The 20425-nt window shown below is 50.0% G+C and overlaps 2 protein-coding genes across 2 annotated transcripts; one reads left to right on the forward strand and one right to left on the reverse strand.

Moving 5' to 3' along the window:
• Positions 1-2457: 2457 nt before the first annotated feature.
• Positions 2458-3245, forward strand: VTN31DRAFT_1666 (uncharacterized protein; the record flags this gene model as incomplete). Its single annotated transcript, XM_069401748.1, has 2 exons — positions 2458-2726; positions 2834-3245. The coding sequence occupies 2 exons, from the start codon at positions 2458-2460 to the stop codon at positions 3243-3245; spliced, it is 681 nt and encodes a 226-aa protein (XP_069264522.1).
• Positions 3246-10121: 6876 nt separating this feature from the next.
• Positions 10122-10470, reverse strand: VTN31DRAFT_1667 (uncharacterized protein; the record flags this gene model as incomplete). The annotated part of the gene is made up of 2 exons (XM_069401749.1): positions 10122-10377; positions 10430-10470. 2 exons carry the CDS (start codon positions 10468-10470, stop codon positions 10122-10124), a joined length of 297 nt encoding a protein of 98 aa, XP_069264523.1.
• Positions 10471-20425: the final 9955 nt, after the last annotated feature.

The raw sequence follows: 20425 nt of genomic DNA on the forward strand, positions 1-20425 counted from the left end.
CAAGGATCAACGATCAAGATATCCCGATCATATTCGGGTATTCCGTTGAATTCCCTAGAATCAAGAATGGCTCCAATCATCCGGGATGAGTGAGGTGAGGAAGATACATGATTGTGCTACACACACACACAGGTTGGAGAGCAGATGCTTCTTGAGCTGTCCACTGGGCAGCATTTTGACGACTCGGAAGACAGACGGACACAGCAAAGCACTGCATTTATCCAAGGAGGACAGACCCGTTCACAGTATCTGCCAACCGGGCGAAGACTCAGGGTGCCAGTCACGTCTCGTTCTTCTACGAATACTACAGCTTGCGACAGAGCCTTCTACTTGGGCATTCCTGCAGTGTCTGGATTCAAAGGCTTGGAGCTATGGGGGGAATCACTCCTGCTACACAGACCCGGGTAAATTGCTCGAGGGCCACTCATCACAGCTCTCCTTCAAGATCAGTCCTGTGACCTGGAAGTAACTCACGTCAATCACGCTACTGCTGGAAACCTCCTAAGAAACTGCCAAGGGGGATAGTGACTTCCTCCATCGATGAAATTGGCGAGACTCCTCAAGTCTGCGCTGCTTCTCCGCTAGAGAAGCCAGGGATCCCCGAATATCGGGCCGAAACACTGATGGGTCGGCCAACGCCGCCGGAAAGCTGACCGTCGAGGGGCCGCACCTCCGAGAAATCGTACCAGTAGCAAGCAACGAGCAATCGTTCAGAACAACTGAGTACTGAAGATGGTTCATTGCCCAACAACTTCGGCGGTGCAATCACTCATGTCGAGCAGGAAGACTTCCAATGTAACTTCCCTCGCGCACATGTACAAGACGCATTGCTCTACGGCTTCTACTATTCGAGAATCTGTAATGAACTGAGATTTCAATGCCTTACCAGGCAGGTTGGCGGCCATAAACATGCATTCATTGGTTTGTTGCTTCCCATCTTCGCCACGGTTATGCGTATGGAGAGAAGTCGATAGTCTTCACGGACAATTGCATCTTCAGACCATCCATATCCACCGCACACAAGCTGGAATTGTAAGCTGCATATTCCCAGAAATTGGAACCAGCAAATAGCAAACCTGGTGTCAACAGCAGAGTCACAGGGAACTTTGACGGTCATCTTTGGTGATTCTGATACAACCCTGATTATGTCCGTCCTGTTCCGTTCTACCGACCCGAACTGTTCATCCGGGTCTCTTTCGTCCGCTTCCGGATAAAATCAGGTAGGACGACATCTGGATGGTTGTTCAGATTCCTGATGCTATGTTCCATCGCGGCGGGCCTAATGGCCATTCCAAAGGGCAGGAAGCAATTTCTCATCACTGTCCCGGGAAAGGTCCATTCAACCCATAGAAAGGGGGTGTACGGAGCAGAAGACGGATACCCGAGACAAAACGAGGTAACTTAATCTGCTCAAGGGGCCTGCCTGGCTACTCCGTAGAAAGCCGCAATTCCAAACATGTAAGATCTCAGAGTCAGATCGGTTTAACGTTGCATAACCTATGAAATTTGAAAGAAACTGTGCATTTTTGCAAGCACCATGTGGGGCACGCTAAAAGAAGTCAATTCAATCGGACAATACTCCGTCAGTCAGTCCCAATATTATTGCAATATAGATTCATACTACAAACAACTGAACTCTGAAATGCCGGCTTGGCTCCAGGGGTCTCCCAGCGCGCAACCAACCAGGAAATAAAGGTGATATACTACCGAGATGAGATCTACTCGATAAATTAACCTCATGTTTATCGAACTTTAAGTTGAATTGTGCCTAATTTATCTGGACGATCACATTGAAACCCTAAAACAAGGGCTCTCGACCCAAAGCCCCAGACCTTCTCCCCTCTTGCATGATGCGATGCGGATGAAATCAATGTTACCGGTAAAATCGTCGAGGACTTGGCAGCTCCAGTTTCCCCGCAAAAACCACATTGAGCCTGCTATTTATCCGGAACTGCCGGACGCCATCACGACGATCACGGCTCGGACCGGCCACTAGAAAGATGGCTGGCAACGGTGATTTGCTGCTGCATTCTTCTTCCCCGGATTCATCGTCAGTCTTGGGTACTTGCGGGATGTGCCTCGGCAAAACCATGCTGTAGATGGTTCCGTCTTGGATTTTACGTCTCCTCGAGGAGGGACGATCTGAAACGACTTTTCCCTCAGAGAGTCCCCAGTTTTGGGAGCAGCGGAACGCCGGACGGCTACGTCCAACCGCTGCATTTCCCGCCTGTTCTTCACGCGATGATATCCTGTCCAATTGGGATTATTCTACGGTTGTTTACTGTTTCCAATCGCTGGACAGTCCGAGTACACCTGTTCGTTAGAGCTTCAAGCAATGACATCTTCGACAATCCAACAGGGATATATAAAGGGCATGAAGATCACCCATCGATCTGCTGTTGAACCCCAGCAACAGACGATCATCCTTCATCGACCCGACGTCCTGCAATCCTTGCAATGATGATCGGTATTACCTCCTTTGCTCTCGCGGCATTGGCCGCTACTGGGGCCCTGGCCTTCCCGACAGGGAATACTACGGAGCTCGAAAAGCGACAGACCACCCCTAACTCGGAAGGCTGGCACGATGGCTATTACTACTCCTGGTGGAGTGACGGTGGAGCCCAGGCCACGTACACCAACCTGGAAGGCGGCACCTACGAGATTAGCTGGGGCGATGGCGGTAACCTCGTCGGCGGAAAGGGTTGGAACCCTGGACTGAACGCAAGGTGTGTACATTTCGCAACACAGGGAACCGCACAGTATCCCGTGTTTGAATGATTGAAATATTCTCCCGCCTCAGCCAGCCAGCTTGCTGAAATATGTGAAATGGCAGGGCCATTCACTTTGACGGTGTTTACCAGCCCAACGGCAACAGTTACCTCGCGGTTTACGGTTGGACCCGCAACCCGCTCGTCGAGTACTACATCGTTGAGAACTTCGGCACCTACGATCCCTCCTCGGATGCCACCGACCTGGGTACCGTGGAGTGCGACGGTAGCACCTATCGACTCGGCAAGAGCACTCGTTACAACGCACCTAGCATCGACGGCATCCAAACTTTCGACCAGTACTGGTCGGTCCGCCAGAACAAGCGCTCCAGCGGCACCGTCCAGACGGGCTGCCACTTCGACGCCTGGGCTCGCGCTGGTCTGAACGTTAACGGTGACCACTACTACCAGATCGTTGCGACGGAGGGCTACTTCAGCAGCGGCTATGCTCGCATCACCGTCGCTGACGTCGGCTAAGACGTTACCTAGTGGACTCGCGGAAGCAGACCCGGATTGAATGTCACCTGGTGTGCCAGAGTTTCGTTCAATCGGCGAGCTGTCTGCCTTTGCGAGCATCATCTTGGAGAAGTGAGGGAGGGACTTGGTGCGCGAGCCTGGCCAGGATTAGCAGTGGATTCGTTGTGATGTTTGCTCTCTCTTTGTTTTTCTTCTGTGAAAAAGTGTTGTCATTGCTCCTCAATGCATTGTCTAGCGTACATAGCCGAGCAATTGAGGCCTCACGCTTGGGAATGGCTTTTTTTTTGTCAACATGTATCTTCTTCGCATTGCAATCCACATCGGGTTCTTCCTGAAAGCAGACCCGGGACGAGATTGAGATGTACATGTACACAGCCCGTACTCGGTACTGGTCGTTGCCGCCTTACCTCATCACATCCGCGATATCGAGCCGTGGAAGAAGCTGCCATGGCAGAAGACTATCACCTCGAGGAAGAATCCAACACATACGTTTGCCGAAGCGATGCAGGAGCCTGACCTCGTCAGTCTAGAGCTTCGAGACCTGGCTGGACCGACGATATTCGCTGGTGGGTTGATGATATCTTCCTAGAAGGGCTCCCGGGAGTGTACAATCCGGTCGCGGAACTTCTGTCAGTCGGCAAAGAGAACCAAGTCTTGATTTTGTCCGGGCTCCGGGAAAAGGAGAACATGGCGACTACGAGAGGATGGAAAGAGCCTTGAATCTAGAATGGGATTGCGAACCGTATGAAGGATGACCCGTCTAGATGTCTTTCAACTGTGTGAAACTGGGCCATAAAAGCGAAAAGCGAGGAACTTACGAGATCGAAAGGAAGAGAGGATTCTCGAGGGAGGAGAGAGAGGGTCATGCAAACCGGAATGATACCGGCGACACGCATGAGGCCCGGGAAGGTCTGAATACCAGGGAAGCACAGGATCAAGCACCCGAATGGAGATGAACACTGTGGATTGAAGCGGGAAACGGAACGCCAGTGAAGCCAGGGACCGAGCCCGTAAAAATCGGCTCCGCTGCGACTTGTATCGCGATTGGTTATGTGACCTTACTCCTTATCCTAACTGAAGGGTCGGGTCGATGATACTTTGGCTATGGATAGTGCTTCGCAAAGGCGAGGATATATCGCCGTATGGAATGCTCTACAGAAGCAATGGGATCTATCCTGGTTCCGAATTCCCCTTTGCAGTGGCTCCGTTGTCTCTTCGAGCTTACGAGAAACAGTCGTCGGCTAGGTACACGAAGGAGTCGATTCAATATTTTGTGATTGATTTGGGAGACACACAAGATCATCCGGAGAAAGGGATGCTAGCAAGTAATGGCAGGCTGTTAGCTAGGGCTTCCGTCGGATCATCCGGGATCGTCAGTCTCTTCTCACTGCACGCAATCTCGCCGACTTTATGTAAACGTCTTTCTTTTGACGCATGAGCTGCAGTGACCGATCATCGTGTGCAGACACAGATGAACATCCCATACCCAGTGGGAGAAGAACAGGAACAGTAGTCGTCGAGGCCATGCTGGACTCAACTTCGAAGTCGCCTTTCGCTCTTCATCTGATAGCTTTTCGTCGCAAGCTTCAGGGAGGACTTGAATCTCTGCAGATCGTGCTTCATCGTGTAATTAGGTCATCCGACTGACGATGCTAACTTCACGCGTTAGTTCAAGCACCGATGGTTAGGTCTCACGCAGCACTCCCCATGCGTAGCTCGTCCAGTGTCTCACTGCAGAAGCGGTAAACGTTGTCATCACTATCCGTATGGGTACATCTCGACATCTTGGGTGGCATTGCAACTATAGCCGTTATCAAGTACACTCGCTCGACGTCGATCAAACGTGCCCTCTGATTACGCAAGCGGCTTCATTCCTGATTTTTGCGTTTCTTGTCGCTACGCTCCTCGCGCTCGAGCCCTCAATCAGGTTCTGCCCAGGCATTAGTCTCACCCTGGCTCTCTAATTCGCCTCAAATCGTCAGTCTGTCTCTTCAATCGCTCTTCAATCACTCCCAAGGTGGGTGAGCCATCATCCACCGGCCCTCAAGGCGGGCCCTTGTTCTAGCTGCTCCCCTACAGGGTCAGCCTCCAATCAACGAGGTCATAGGAGCACAGTTTTCGCCTTCCTGACCTGTGGCCATGGTGGACGACGACGACGGCAGACCCTTGCAAGGCAACCACACTAGCTGGCGGAGAAGCAGATGGATCAGACGCCTCTTCAGCATAATCCTCCTCTCGGGGAGTGTCTTCCACAATCAAGTCCGCTGTCACTCTCAACTGTGATGGAATCGTGTAAGGACTCCGCATCACAGAGTCATCCTCATTTCATAATGTTCCAGATCTGCAACTCGAGGGATAGTAATTACTCGAACCTCTCCCACCTTGATGCCGATAAGTGGTAGACTACCTTGCGGGCTTCTCTTCGATTTGCTCCCGAATTTCTGTGCCTCGCCCTGTTTGGGAGTCAGAGAGTGGCTTTCGCTCTAGGACTCGTAAATTGGTGCTTCCTCGACTTGAGTTCTTCCTCCAAGTTAACATACCAATACGACCCTATGACTCGTTCAAACCCTTTACTGTCGATCTCAATGTCCTGACGATTTGTTAGGATTCCCCGCCCAGTGGACAGCCGCCTCGGAGCACTTTGGAGTCGATCCGTGCACTCCGCGTAACTTTACCAATCCATGAACTCCATCTCGAGGTATGCGTCGATTCAGGCATTGCAAGTTCCCACTCGGCGTCCGCATTGAGACTTCTCCCGTTGCAGCTCCCACGCGGATCCATCGCATGCACCGACCTCGTGACCCTCCTGAAGGACTTGGACTTACAAGCACACTGGTAATCCGCTGGAAGCGATGCACCTCATCTGCTCTCGGTTCCAGCTCATTGCTAATTTCAAACTCTCTGCGCAAGAATCGGGGAAGAATCGCCACGGCAGATACTTCGGTGACAGGCGCTCAGCTCGTTTCCTGCAGTGTTGCTGTCAGGCAGCCATTCAGGATCTGAGATTGATCTGGTCCCGATCCATTGGGGCCACCTCCGAAATAGATCTGTCTCGAGCGGTTGACGGGGTGGCGGTGTCCCTCAGCTCCTACGTGGCTTGAAAATTTGGATCCAAGTATCAATGATATGGCGTCCAGGCTACCGGGGTCGTCCTTCTGCGTCTTGGGGTAATTTTCCCGTGCAAAATTGGTCACTGTCTCCGTGTGATCCATCCTTTCCAGTCCCTTTTATGACCGCTACTAGTCGGCCAAAGTTTTCGACGCTCGACACTCGACACACAGGTCCCAGGACCAATACATTCACCTTCAGTTGCCTCTCAGCGAATCAGTGCCGACTTTCTCTGGACCAACCACTTTCCCTCTGTCTTGCTCTTTTGTGTCGTGGGAGAATGGATCCGATGCTTCTCAATAGCGTGTCTACTTCCGACTCTTCTATTCTGTTTCTTGTCGAATCTTCTCGTTGAAGCTGATCCGCTTGAAGCCTCATCGGGAGACTGGTAGGAGCACTTCTCCATCTTGTACACTCTCGACAAGCTGAACATGCTCTTTGCCTTCTCCTCGACTGCAGTGGCGGCGACGGTAAACGGTTCCCGCTTGAAACCAGACCCGGAGATACTTTTGGTATCTCCGTTGATTTCGTGATCTGCCTTCCAGGTCTGGAGCCCACTCGAGCTCGAATCGTCTGCTTTTCTGGGTACGTAGGCATCGTCGTCCTGGGTCGTCGATCCCAGTCAGGCTACAGGTCGACTCAGTCGTGTGCCTCCCATAACCTTTGTACCTGACTATTGACTTCTCCGCGCAGTTCCCATACCCAGGACTTTCGAGGTTCGATTTCTCGGAGAGAAACCTCTGCAATTGACACCTCAATTTCTTTCTGGGTCTTCAGGTACTAGCCCTGCGGGCGGCTATAGCTACATTGCGGCCAAAATTGTATTGCCCTTGTAGCGTCGGTACTGCCACTCACCCAAGCCCTGTATGCGAACGCACCTGCTATGAGCTATGAAGTTGGTCTACGGCCCATGATGTGACGGTTAATGTTGATTGTGCGATTAATCACCAGATGAGCGATATGTAGCCATCATGCCTGTAGTGAGCAACGAGATTGTCCAGTGCACTGAGGGTTCCTTGTAGCATACTGTGATGTGTGACTTAACTTGGGAGGAATGTGCAAAAGGATCTGAAAGGAAAGTACTCTATCTCGAAGACAATCTACATACAATGGGCTTTCGATTTTCTTTCGAGGTCAGAGGACTGCTAATTCCTCACTACATTCACACCGCTCACTCCATTCTCTCAGCATCGTCCTCAAGACCTCAATTCAACATCTTCAAATCCATCAAGCTGCTCTATCTCCAGCTCAGTCTCTTCGCCCTCACCAGTCTGCGCTCCCACTCCTCTCCGATCGTCGTCGTAAAATTCTCGTACGGAGAGCTTTCCTTTCTGTATTTATCCTTGAACTTCCCCTTGATCGTGGTTTGTTCTTCCTTCTCGGTATTCGTTGCCTCCTACCAATTCAATCACCTTTTGTATAAGGGAACCATTCGCTCAATCCAGCCTTGGATCGTCTTCTGGCGGTGGTCCTTCCATGCTCGTTTCCAGGCCCTTATGGCTACTTTCCTGGTCACCGGAGCACCACGTGAGGTAGTCCGCCGTTTGAGCCAGTTCCAAAACTGGCTCGATCATATCAATCCTAAGGTCAGGTGAGCTTCCAGGCGATAGAATCCGCTGCAATTCTTCGTATTGATCAAAGATATCCTGTTGCGAAAAGTGGGTATGTGCAGGAGCATTATCCTCTTGTGCTACTGTGCCCGGAGGATCCTTCTCATATTCTTTTGCAAATGGGATAAGTTTAGGAGTACTTCCTGAGGACAATGGTTAGCCAGTTAGACTTGATCGTATGCCTCACATTCCGATGCCACCACCAATCCACTCCTCCCTTGGAATTCCGGGCAAATTTGCCATTTTGCGGAGTGAATTTGAACACAGGCTTCCTTCCTCGCTTCTGTTGGTTGGGGATTCTCCATTTTGGAGAGCTGTTCGTTGAATGCTGCTTCAGCTATTTCTTCCCGTTGCTCGTTTAGTTCCTGTATGGCTTTCTCTGCTTTCTTTCTGCGGCTGACTCTGGTAGATAGACGTGACACGGTCGTTGTCATAGCTAAGCAAACAGCCCCGGAACATGAACTCATGTGGCCCTTTCCAACGCCGGCGAATGCACGTGGGGTCTGCCTCTGAGGGTTTCGCCAAAGTCGCTCGTTGGCCGCCTCAGCGATGTTCGAGGACCACTGATGTTTCGTCTGACCAGATGACATTCTTCCACCAGTCCAACATTCAGTACTGGTGACGGGAGGCAGAATTCAAGTCTTTTCTGCTTCGCCTTGTTGGAGAGACCTGGGTTCAAAGTTGGTTAGCCTTATTAAAGCCATCTTCAAAACACGATGACAGGATGAGCGAAAAATACCAACTTGAAAAGCAAGATACTCCGTGGACTTCTCTCGACCGGCTCGATCTGTCCCAACGAAATGCAGAATCTTTTCCTCGACCTCAGGGGCAACGGCTGGGAACAGCCAGGTCGAGGTCTTTCCGCAACATGCTCATCGACGATCGCACAGTTTATCGAAGCCTTGCTGTTCCTTTGCTTTTTTGGCGACTTGGCTGATTGTGCCTTTTGGTACGTCAGCAATGACGGTTATAAATGTTCCATCGTACGGAGTACTTGGCAGTAGTAGCCAAAGCCTCCTAGAACCTGAGCGCGCGTAGCGATAGGGTAATGTTTCGTCATCTTACAATAGTGATATCAAGCAGGACATGGCAACTCACAAGACCCTATGTTGGCTTCACCTCCAGTGCGAACCTGCTAATTAATATGCTAAGTATCGGAATTCCTTTTGGGTAGAACCGAAAGCCCTTATATGTGGATTATCTTCGAGATAGAGTACTTCCCTTCCGAACCTTTTGCAGACAGCTCAGCAGATATGATGCTGACAAAATGACGTGGCAAGGGTTCATTTGTCGGAAACATTGTCTATGCCAGCACTTCTGTGCGTGCTTTTAGTTAGTAGTTACCTTGTTCAGCCACAATTACACGTTAGTAACCTGGTAACGATGATAGAATTCTGGTGACTCAACTAAGCCATCGTCAGGCAACAACAACTGACTAGATGATTATTTCCAAAAGAAAAAATAAAAAAAGCACCAATGTCTCACTTTCTTACATTCTTATTCCAATACATACACAATACATACATGAAAATTCTCACTGCTGGGTTTCCATCCCGCTCCCCTCCTTCGTATCGATACCGTCTCACGTGACCTATTGGCTCTTGATTGGGTTTTCCCCCAAACAGACGAGGGGTGGGTCGCCGGGAAGGAGGCGCGGGCGAAATGGTTATCAAGCTAAGCGACCTCTTGGCCATCTAGTACATCTAATGGTTGTGCAGGGGGCAAACCGTTCAGGGTGTACCGGGTGAGCCCAGTCACCCTGCCGAATGGAAAAACCCCAGTTCTGGAACGTCCACGCTCGCTATGCGTCCAGCTTGCCTACCTCTTGTGGCTTAGAGCGCACCTCTAGCCATCCTTGATCAGCTGGTTCTTGGGTGGCATTGCAACTATAGCCGTTATCAAGTACACTCGCTCGACGTCGATCAAACGTGCCCTCTGATTACGCAAGCGGCTTCATTCCTGATTTTTGCGTTTCTTGTCGCTACGCTCCTCGCGCTCGAGCCCTCAATCAGGTTCTGCCCAGGCATTAGTCTCACCCTGGCTCTCTAATTCGCCTCAAATCGTCAGTCTGTCTCTTCAATCGCTCTTCAATCACTCCCAAGGTGGGTGAGCCATCATCCACCGGCCCTCAAGGCGGGCCCTTGTTCTAGCTGCTCCCCTACAGGGTCAGCCTCCAATCAACGAGGTCATAGGAGCACAGTTTTCGCCTTCCTGACCTGTGGCCATGGTGGACGACGACGACGGCAGACCCTTGCAAGGCAACCACACTAGCTGGCGGAGAAGCAGATGGATCAGACGCCTCTTCAGCATAATCCTCCTCTCGGGGAGTGTCTTCCACAATCAAGTCCGCTGTCACTCTCAACTGTGATGGAATCGTGTAAGGACTCCGCATCACAATATCCACCGCACACAAGCTGGAATTGTAAGCTGCATATTCCCAGAAATTGGAACCAGCAAATAGCAAACCTGGTGTCAACAGCAGAGTCACAGGGAACTTTGACGGTCATCTTTGGTGATTCTGATACAACCCTGATTATGTCCGTCCTGTTCCGTTCTACCGACCCGAACTGTTCATCCGGGTCTCTTTCGTCCGCTTCCGGATAAAATCAGGTAGGACGACATCTGGATGGTTGTTCAGATTCCTGATGCTATGTTCCATCGCGGCGGGCCTAATGGCCATTCCAAAGGGCAGGAAGCAATTTCTCATCACTGTCCCGGGAAAGGTCCATTCAACCCATAGAAAGGGGGTGTACGGAGCAGAAGACGGATACCCGAGACAAAACGAGGTAACTTAATCTGCTCAAGGGGCCTGCCTGGCTACTCCGTAGAAAGCCGCAATTCCAAACATGTAAGATCTCAGAGTCAGATCGGTTTAACGTTGCATAACCTATGAAATTTGAAAGAAACTGTGCATTTTTGCAAGCACCATGTGGGGCACGCTAAAAGAAGTCAATTCAATCGGACAATACTCCGTCAGTCAGTCCCAATATTATTGCAATATAGATTCATACTACAAACAACTGAACTCTGAAATGCCGGCTTGGCTCCAGGGGTCTCCCAGCGCGCAACCAACCAGGAAATAAAGGTGATATACTACCGAGATGAGATCTACTCGATAAATTAACCTCATGTTTATCGAACTTTAAGTTGAATTGTGCCTAATTTATCTGGACGATCACATTGAAACCCTAAAACAAGGGCTCTCGACCCAAAGCCCCAGACCTTCTCCCCTCTTGCATGATGCGATGCGGATGAAATCAATGTTACCGGTAAAATCGTCGAGGACTTGGCAGCTCCAGTTTCCCCGCAAAAACCACATTGAGCCTGCTATTTATCCGGAACTGCCGGACGCCATCACGACGATCACGGCTCGGACCGGCCACTAGAAAGATGGCTGGCAACGGTGATTTGCTGCTGCATTCTTCTTCCCCGGATTCATCGTCAGTCTTGGGTACTTGCGGGATGTGCCTCGGCAAAACCATGCTGTAGATGGTTCCGTCTTGGATTTTACGTCTCCTCGAGGAGGGACGATCTGAAACGACTTTTCCCTCAGAGAGTCCCCAGTTTTGGGAGCAGCGGAACGCCGGACGGCTACGTCCAACCGCTGCATTTCCCGCCTGTTCTTCACGCGATGATATCCTGTCCAATTGGGATTATTCTACGGTTGTTTACTGTTTCCAATCGCTGGACAGTCCGAGTACACCTGTTCGTTAGAGCTTCAAGCAATGACATCTTCGACAATCCAACAGGGATATATAAAGGGCATGAAGATCACCCATCGATCTGCTGTTGAACCCCAGCAACAGACGATCATCCTTCATCGACCCGACGTCCTGCAATCCTTGCAATGATGATCGGTATTACCTCCTTTGCTCTCGCGGCATTGGCCGCTACTGGGGCCCTGGCCTTCCCGACAGGGAATACTACGGAGCTCGAAAAGCGACAGACCACCCCTAACTCGGAAGGCTGGCACGATGGCTATTACTACTCCTGGTGGAGTGACGGTGGAGCCCAGGCCACGTACACCAACCTGGAAGGCGGCACCTACGAGATTAGCTGGGGCGATGGCGGTAACCTCGTCGGCGGAAAGGGTTGGAACCCTGGACTGAACGCAAGGTGTGTACATTTCGCAACACAGGGAACCGCACAGTATCCCGTGTTTGAATGATTGAAATATTCTCCCGCCTCAGCCAGCCAGCTTGCTGAAATATGTGAAATGGCAGGGCCATTCACTTTGACGGTGTTTACCAGCCCAACGGCAACAGTTACCTCGCGGTTTACGGTTGGACCCGCAACCCGCTCGTCGAGTACTACATCGTTGAGAACTTCGGCACCTACGATCCCTCCTCGGATGCCACCGACCTGGGTACCGTGGAGTGCGACGGTAGCACCTATCGACTCGGCAAGAGCACTCGTTACAACGCACCTAGCATCGACGGCATCCAAACTTTCGACCAGTACTGGTCGAAAGTTTGGATGCCGTCGATGCTAGGTGCGTTGTAACGAGTGCTCTTGCCGAGTCGATAGGTGCTACCGTCGCACTCCACGGTACCCAGGTCGGTGGCATCCGAGGAGGGATCGTAGGTGCCGAAGTTCTCAACGATGTAGTACTCGACGAGCGGGTTGCGGGTCCAACCGTAAACCGCGAGGTAACTGTTGCCGTTGGGCTGGTAAACACCGTCAAAGTGAATGGCCCTGCCATTTCACATATTTCAGCAAGCTGGCTGGCTGAGGCGGGAGAATATTTCAATCATTCAAACACGGGATACTGTGCGGTTCCCTGTGTTGCGAAATGTACACACCTTGCGTTCAGTCCAGGGTTCCAACCCTTTCCGCCGACGAGGTTACCGCCATCGCCCCAGCTAATCTCGTAGGTGCCGCCTTCCAGGTTGGTGTACGTGGCCTGGGCTCCACCGTCACTCCACCAGGAGTAGTAATAGCCATCGTGCCAGCCTTCCGAGTTAGGGGTGGTCTGTCGCTTTTCGAGCTCCGTAGTATTCCCTGTCGGGAAGGCCAGGGCCCCAGTAGCGGCCAATGCCGCGAGAGCAAAGGAGGTAATACCGATCACCATTGCAACGCTTGCAAGACGTCGGGTCGATGAACACTGATTCCGGATTCTATACGACCGAGATCCAAAAAAAAAATAGAATGAGAAAAAATCCGGGCACTAGTAGCAAGCAAACTAGTTGGTCGCCGACTTCGAAGTCCAAAACAACCCCATCTTGATGGCTCATGACCGGCTGAAAATTCGGCGACAAAAACGAGTCTAGAGATTCAGAGTATGTTTTGCTTCAATTCACTAGGGTGTGGTAATTGTTATCCCAACAAGTAGTTGATAACTGGGCAAGCTGTGAACGAGTGTGAGGGCCGACATCGGGAAACCTGTGGTCTGTTGTGGACTATACTTAATACGGCTATTAGTTATTGAAGGGGGAACTAACCAAAAGAAAAAGGTCACAGGTTTCCAAAGGTCTCTGCGCGACTGGAGGATACGATCGTGAGTCATGTACGGGCTTCGCGAGACAATTGCAGTGGCCGGAGGGTCAACGGAGAAGAAATTGCTTTGCACGAAGACCGTGCCGTCGAGGCGCTGAGGAGACCAAATTGACGACAGCAACAGGTATGTGGTGAATCGATCCTCCGACCTGCAGCCAATATAATATATTTATTGTACACAGTCATACTCCGTACTGCAGGAATCCGCGACCCCGTACCGCCGGAGCTGGAGGAAACCATGGATGCCCTTCGCAATCTTTGGAAGAAATGCAACGTCCGAGCCGTCACCATGAGCTAAGATGTGAGTTTATCAGTTTCTTATGCAGCTACCGAGCGACCTGAAACAAAAAAAAAAAAAAAAAAAAACGAGATTGAGCTCGATGGATATCGAAGAGTTGCGCGAGTGGTTCGATGAGATTTTAAAAGGCTTTTAAAGCCATGGCCGACTTCCCAAAAATATCTGCAGTGTCGAAGAGACGGTTTTCCCAGTTGGTTGAATGATCAACTAGCGGTTAGGCACGCTGCGCGCTCGCGGAGCGGGGTGCAGGCCTGGGACGTCGGTGTTGGACGATTTCCGCGCTGACGCTGAGAAGAAATGTTTAGGCTTTCGAAGTTCGATTACAGTGTATCTATGAAACACACAAAGTCCACAGGGATCGAAGAGAATTACGGTTTAACGTATTCCACATCCTGCTCGGGCACCCAAAACTAAAAATTTCCCCTTAACTACCCGAGCCACAGATAATATCTGAAATGGAACAAAACTTTTCTGAATCCTATCCAACATAGAACCGTCTCGAATAACAGGGCGATCTTTAGCTGGTCTAGGAGTCGTAGAGATGATTCGGAGCTCTTGAGGCGTCGAATCTCCGCGCTCAGTTGGTTGAATATCTCGAGAGTTTTCGATGTCGGGGGCTGGCGTGTCGGGGGGGTCGCGGTCCCCTGACCGTCCACGGCTTTCCTTCCTAGCCATACCGACGACGAAGAAGCTTGTCGGTATTCCTAGAGCCTTTGGAGCGATGTAGAGCTTTCAATTGGCGGTCGCACGAGGCTTTTGTCTGGTACGAGTAAGTTAAGTACTATAGTGTATATAATTTATATCAAGCAGTCAAATCTAGCTTCTATCGGACATTGACGCGCTGGCAAGTTATCGATGAAGAGGCGAATGTCTCGCGCAAACAGGGCGATATTCGACCAAAGCAAATTTTGAAACAAAACTTGTTCCTACAGCTCAAAACAATGTTAGATTCATTTAATCGCGAAGGATTTAGCAACAATGGTGATGCGTTGAAAGTTTGGGACACTGACGGGCAAACTCCCGGTGTCGGGTGTGTGAAGCCGCAGATACTGTGTTGCCTCGGTACGAAGTACTCCATCTCGCTCATTTTGTCCATCAGCATTGTAAGGAAGGCATGCTTACATACGGAAACCTACTCCCCTCCGAGCTCTCGAGACCATGAGCAACTATAGCATACTGCCATCTAGCTTGGAGTGAAAATGGCTGGAACGTGAACTTGAAGTAAGACCTGGTTGTAATACCAGTGTTACTGCCCCCCAAAACAATATTGATCGATTATCGTAGCCACAGGCCGCCGTAGTTACCGCGGATCGAGGAAGGAGAAGGACCGTGTGAGCAACTAGTAGCTCGCAGGTCTCGCCACACTGAAAGTAGTACTTGGGGCAGAGCAAATGCTCTTTCCGAGAAGCATTTACTCACCCCGTCCAAAAAGCCCAGCAAAAGTCGGCTCTGAACAAAGAGATTGCCGTCGAAGCCACAGGAAGAGGCATTGCTGGATTGGCGACCGCGGGACAGCGAAGAACCAAAGGGGGCCAGAGGATTGGGAACACAGGATGCAAAGCATTTCCAGTGAGTACTCTGCAGCAAATTTGTATACAGTTAGTTAATGCTCGGAACCTACTAGTCCTGATATGATTACTACGGCAAACTTGCGAAAAGTGGCTCAGAATGCCAAGCGCAAAGTCTCAAAGTCTCACATCCTTTGAAATATTCACGATGCCTTAACATCGGGTGATCAGCAGCAGAGAGCACTTGATGCATACCATTTGTCATTGTGAGAGAGCGGGGTGCGGTTATCTTATCAGCCGTGTATCGGACATTCTACATTGCCGAGGAAATTTTCTAGGTCAGCGACGCGATCAAGCCCGTTGCTATACGTATGTCTGTAAACCGTGCCGAGTATTTTCGCGCCTTGATATTATCGGAACCAATGCAAGTTGCGCCAGAAGAAAATTTACCAATAAAAGTGCTTGGAGTGCTCAGCAAGTCTTCGAAGTTGCGCTGAATCCCTGTTTGGAAGAAGTTCGGTTGCAGAAAGCCTTCGTGTCCATGCCCTGCGAATCACGGATACGATTCCTATCCTGATGACAGGCTGGTAACGCGCGCTCGTTGCGCGCATGCTGAAACGAAGAAGGGGGGGGGGGGGGGGGTTCAAGCCTTCTGGAGACGGTACAGATAGGTATTGCGGAAGAAACATGGGAATGGGACGGACACTTCGCAGGCAGTCGGCTAGTACAGTGACTTAGACCTCCGTAGCTCTAAGTAAAGCCTATTCAAGACTGTCGGGTTGACTTCGAATCAAGCCAGGAACATGGATAAACTTTATACCCCATTGAAAGAAAAAAAAGTCGTGCCATACACGAGGAACATCACTTTGAATGTGACCGAACGAAGAGGCTGTCATAGGATGATTTTAAAACGACAGGAGATTTTTCGACCGAATCAAAAAGGCCAAGCATACGCCCACGGGTACAAACTATTTGTCCCTCGGTAGGCAAAGGAGCGTCCCTGTCTTTTTGAGGACACACACAGCGGACGTCAAAATCTGCCGTATTTGGCTCGATCGGGAACATATGCGGCAATATTGCGGAGATCATAAATCTGTCTCCAGGTAGGGCATGTTGAAGAGCGGACACTTCACCAATGACGGAGATCACAGGGACAGGAAAGCTGGTGCCATCGGCGAAGAACTCGGCAGCGGATTCCTGTCGCCTTGTGTTGCCATAGATGATTACAGCCGTGAGCTCGGAGAATTTGGGAACCCCCGGCAGTTCCAGGTCGCATCGAAGAGACACTAGAGGGATAATGTCTTGGAAAAGAGAAGTCGGGTCGGACGGACCTTGTCTGTTGATTTGCCGGGCCTCTGCAACAAGGCAAACTGTCGGTAGCGTAATACGCCTACTTACCAAGGTGCGCGCCTCCATTGGAAACAAGCCCGTAGGACATGTCATCTACGACTTTCAATAAGAAACACATGGTATTTTATCAGAGCAAGGCAATCGGCAAATTTTTTTTTCACAGGATTACCAATTCGCGGCGCAGGCTGGATATAGTATTTAACTTTGTGCCCCTACCACTCGTTAAAAACCGGTACTAAATTGTTCACCGGATCCTGAAGTCTCTCAACAGACTCCAAAGGTCTAATCTAAGACTGAGATAGGTTGCCAGCTGATTGACTGTTCAAAAGTGGGAGGATTCTAAGCCTGAATTCAAGCCATTGCATAGATATCAAGAGATAAGGCATGGCGACATTCCGGTATTATGGACGGCTCAAAGTTCATGAACCCTGCTGCATCATGCAAGGACGAGGGGAATTAATTACTCTCGGTAAGAACCCCATACCTGATTCGGAGGTTGACGCCTGTCGCCAGATGTGCTGCGAAGCATGCAGCATCCTGACGTGGCGGGAATTCGCGATGAAATGGTGTTCTTCCTATCTCTGTAGGCCACCGATCGCAGATACTACATTCCCGATGCGAAACCTGTACTGTCAACTTCAAAGCAAGGGAGTCCCAGTGCGATCGTAACGGCTCCAACACGCACAAAGGGTCTTCACCTGCGAGTTCCTTGAGCGCATCATGATACCAGGACAGCAGAGATTTAACCTACCGGGTAAGTACTGAAACATCGAAGATTCGAAAAGTAAGCAGTACTCAGGTCTCTGGATTAGGTCTTAAAATAAGAGACATGGAATGTACGAACTAGGACTTCGATAGCTCGAAACTCGCAACCTTCGATTCCAGATCAACGCACGATGAACAACATCAGGCTGACTTCCGTAACGCAGCATGATCATCTTCGTTTGTTCCTTCAGTTTGCACGTCCGACTCCTGGCAACTGAGTCGTTCCGCCGTGGACACGTTGAATCGGCAAAACCTTTAAAGCCTGGCACCCGCGCATCTTGCTGCTTTCATACATACACCTAGGTACCTAGTACCTACTTCTCTGCCTTCGTTCCAGAGGCACGCTGCGGGGGATGTCCGGTCAGCTGAAACCGTCGATCATCGTGGCCAACAACCGCCAGGGCTGCTTGATAAAGGTGTCTTGTGTCTCGTTTGTCTAAACAATGTACCTAAATTAAGGTCACTCCACTCACATATATGGGCAAGCAGACTCAGGGAAATTGACATCAGTGTTACTGTCAGCATCTATTTCCTCTGATACTTGTGACATGTTGCATAACCTGCAATAATTCAACAAGCACGTTAGGGCCGGAGTGTCATTATTCAAGTCGGTTCGAACGTTCTTTCGGAACACTTAATAATACTATCAAAAGCAGCGCTGATAGCATGTTGTACGACGGTGCATAACCCCGAGGAATCACGGTATCCGGCGCAGGGTGAACAAAAAAGAAGAGTTGACTCGATCCTTGAATGGTGCAATATCTCCTGTTAAATCCCTGGATGGCGTACTGGCTTGCAGTTCTTCTGTCCGCCAGAAATTTTTCGTTGGATGCCCTGGATTTCATCCATACCTACTTTAACCAGCTGCGTAAGGTCGAACCCGAACCGCCAAATTCTCGCGCCAACACGAGATACTACGTTTTTTTTGAGTAGTTTTTTTCTACAGCTTCTTTTGAGTTCCGTTCCGTTATTCTTACAGTCACTGATTCCGGATTCTATACGACCGAGATCCAAAAAAAAAATAGAATGAGAAAAAATCCGGGCACTAGTAGCAAGCAAACTAGTTGGTCGCCGACTTCGAAGTCCAAAACAACCCCATCTTGATGGCTCATGACCGGCTGAAAATTCGGCGACAAAAACGAGTCTAGAGATTCAGAGTATGTTTTGCTTCAATTCACTAGGGTGTGGTAATTGTTATCCCAACAAGTAGTTGATAACTGGGCAAGCTGTGAACGAGTGTGAGGGCCGACATCGGGAAACCTGTGGTCTGTTGTGGACTATACTTAATACGGCTATTAGTTATTGAAGGGGGAACTAACCAAAAGAAAAAGGTCACAGGTTTCCAAAGGTCTCTGCGCGACTGGAGGATACGATCGTGAGTCATGTACGGGCTTCGCGAGACAATTGCAGTGGCCGGAGGGTCAACGGAGAAGAAATTGCTTTGCACGAAGACCGTGCCGTCGAGGCGCTGAGGAGACCAAATTGACGACAGCAACAGGTATGTGGTGAATCGATCCTCCGACCTGCAGCCAATATAATATATTTATTGTACACAGTCATACTCCGTACTGCAGGAATCCGCGACCCCGTACCGCCGGAGCTGGAGGAAACCATGGATGCCCTTCGCAATCTTTGGAAGAAATGCAACGTCCGAGCCGTCACCATGAGCTAAGATGTGAGTTTATCAGTTTCTTATGCAGCTACCGAGCGACCTGAAAACAAAAAAAAAAAAAAAAACGAAGATTGAGCTCGATGGATATCGAAGAGTTGCGCGAGTGGTTCGATGAGATTTTAAAAGGCTTTTAAAGCCATGGCCGACTTCCCAAAAATATCTGCAGTGTCGAAGAGACGGTTTTCCCAGTTGGTTGAATGATCAACTAGCGGTTAGGCACGCTGCGCGCTCGCGGAGCGGGGTGCAGGCCTGGGACGTCGGTGTTGGACGATTTCCGCGCTGACGCTGAGAAGAAATGTTTAGGCTTTCGAAGTTCGATTACAGTGTATCTATGAAACACACAAAGTCCACAGGGATCGAAGAGAATTACGGTTTAACGTATTCCACATCCTGCTCGGGCACCCAAAACTAAAAATTTCCCCTTAACTACCCGAGCCACAGATAATATCTGAAATGGAACAAAACTTTTCTGAATCCTATCCAACATAGAACCGTCTCGAATTATCCAAAATAGAACACAAATTTCGCTTTTATCCAAGTGTATTCGAATATTCCAGGAGCCAATAGAAATCGAGGAATGACGCTAAATCACGTGACCCGAAGCTGAAATTTACCAGACTTCATGGAAGTTTCCTAGTTTCGTATGTTGCGATCGACGTCACTCGAGACGCGCTTCCCTTTTTTAGGGTTAGGTATCGCTTGTCGCATGAAGTCGCATTTTAGGCTCCTGAAAATTTGCACTCTTCGGTATTTCGATTCTCTCGTGCCTTCTCACCAACAGAACGAACAATTCCTCAATCTCTGTTTTATCTCCGATTGGCCTTCATTGCTTTCTATCCCCAATCGTCCTTTGCTCCGAGTTCGAGATGGAGTCCCAACTGAGACCACCAACAACCCTCAGCGTTGGCGACAGTTTGACAAGATGGAAGAGGGTCGCGATTGGATCCTTCCTTACACGTGTGACCGTGGGATTCCGTATTCTGCTTACGCGACCAACCAGACCCGCTCATACTATTTACTGTCCGCTTGCGAATCCGAGGTCTGACAGCTTCGAAACCAAAGACGCTTGTTCGGTCAAAACTTACCTGTCGGCCAGCAAGAAAGCAAGAACATACATATATACATATATAATCAGAGAAATGAGTCCGCGCACTTGCGCCGGCACGGTGGATACGAAACGTAAGAAAACAAATAGGCAGCGATACCTACAGGCGCATCTCGGGTTCTTAAGGAATCGCCAAAGATCCGACAGTCCGGACCAAAAAAGCTCATGTCCTACAAGCTTACAAAATCAACCACAACACCACGGTTCGTGCTGAACGTAAGAAGGAGCTTTCCCCTACAGAGAGGCAGATATTGCTGGGATGAAAGAT

Source organism: Thermomyces dupontii, assembly GCF_041956625.1.
Source record: "Thermomyces dupontii strain NRRL 2155 unplaced genomic scaffold VTN31scaffold_1, whole genome shotgun sequence".
Taxonomy (NCBI): domain Eukaryota; kingdom Fungi; phylum Ascomycota; class Eurotiomycetes; order Eurotiales; family Trichocomaceae; genus Thermomyces; species Thermomyces dupontii.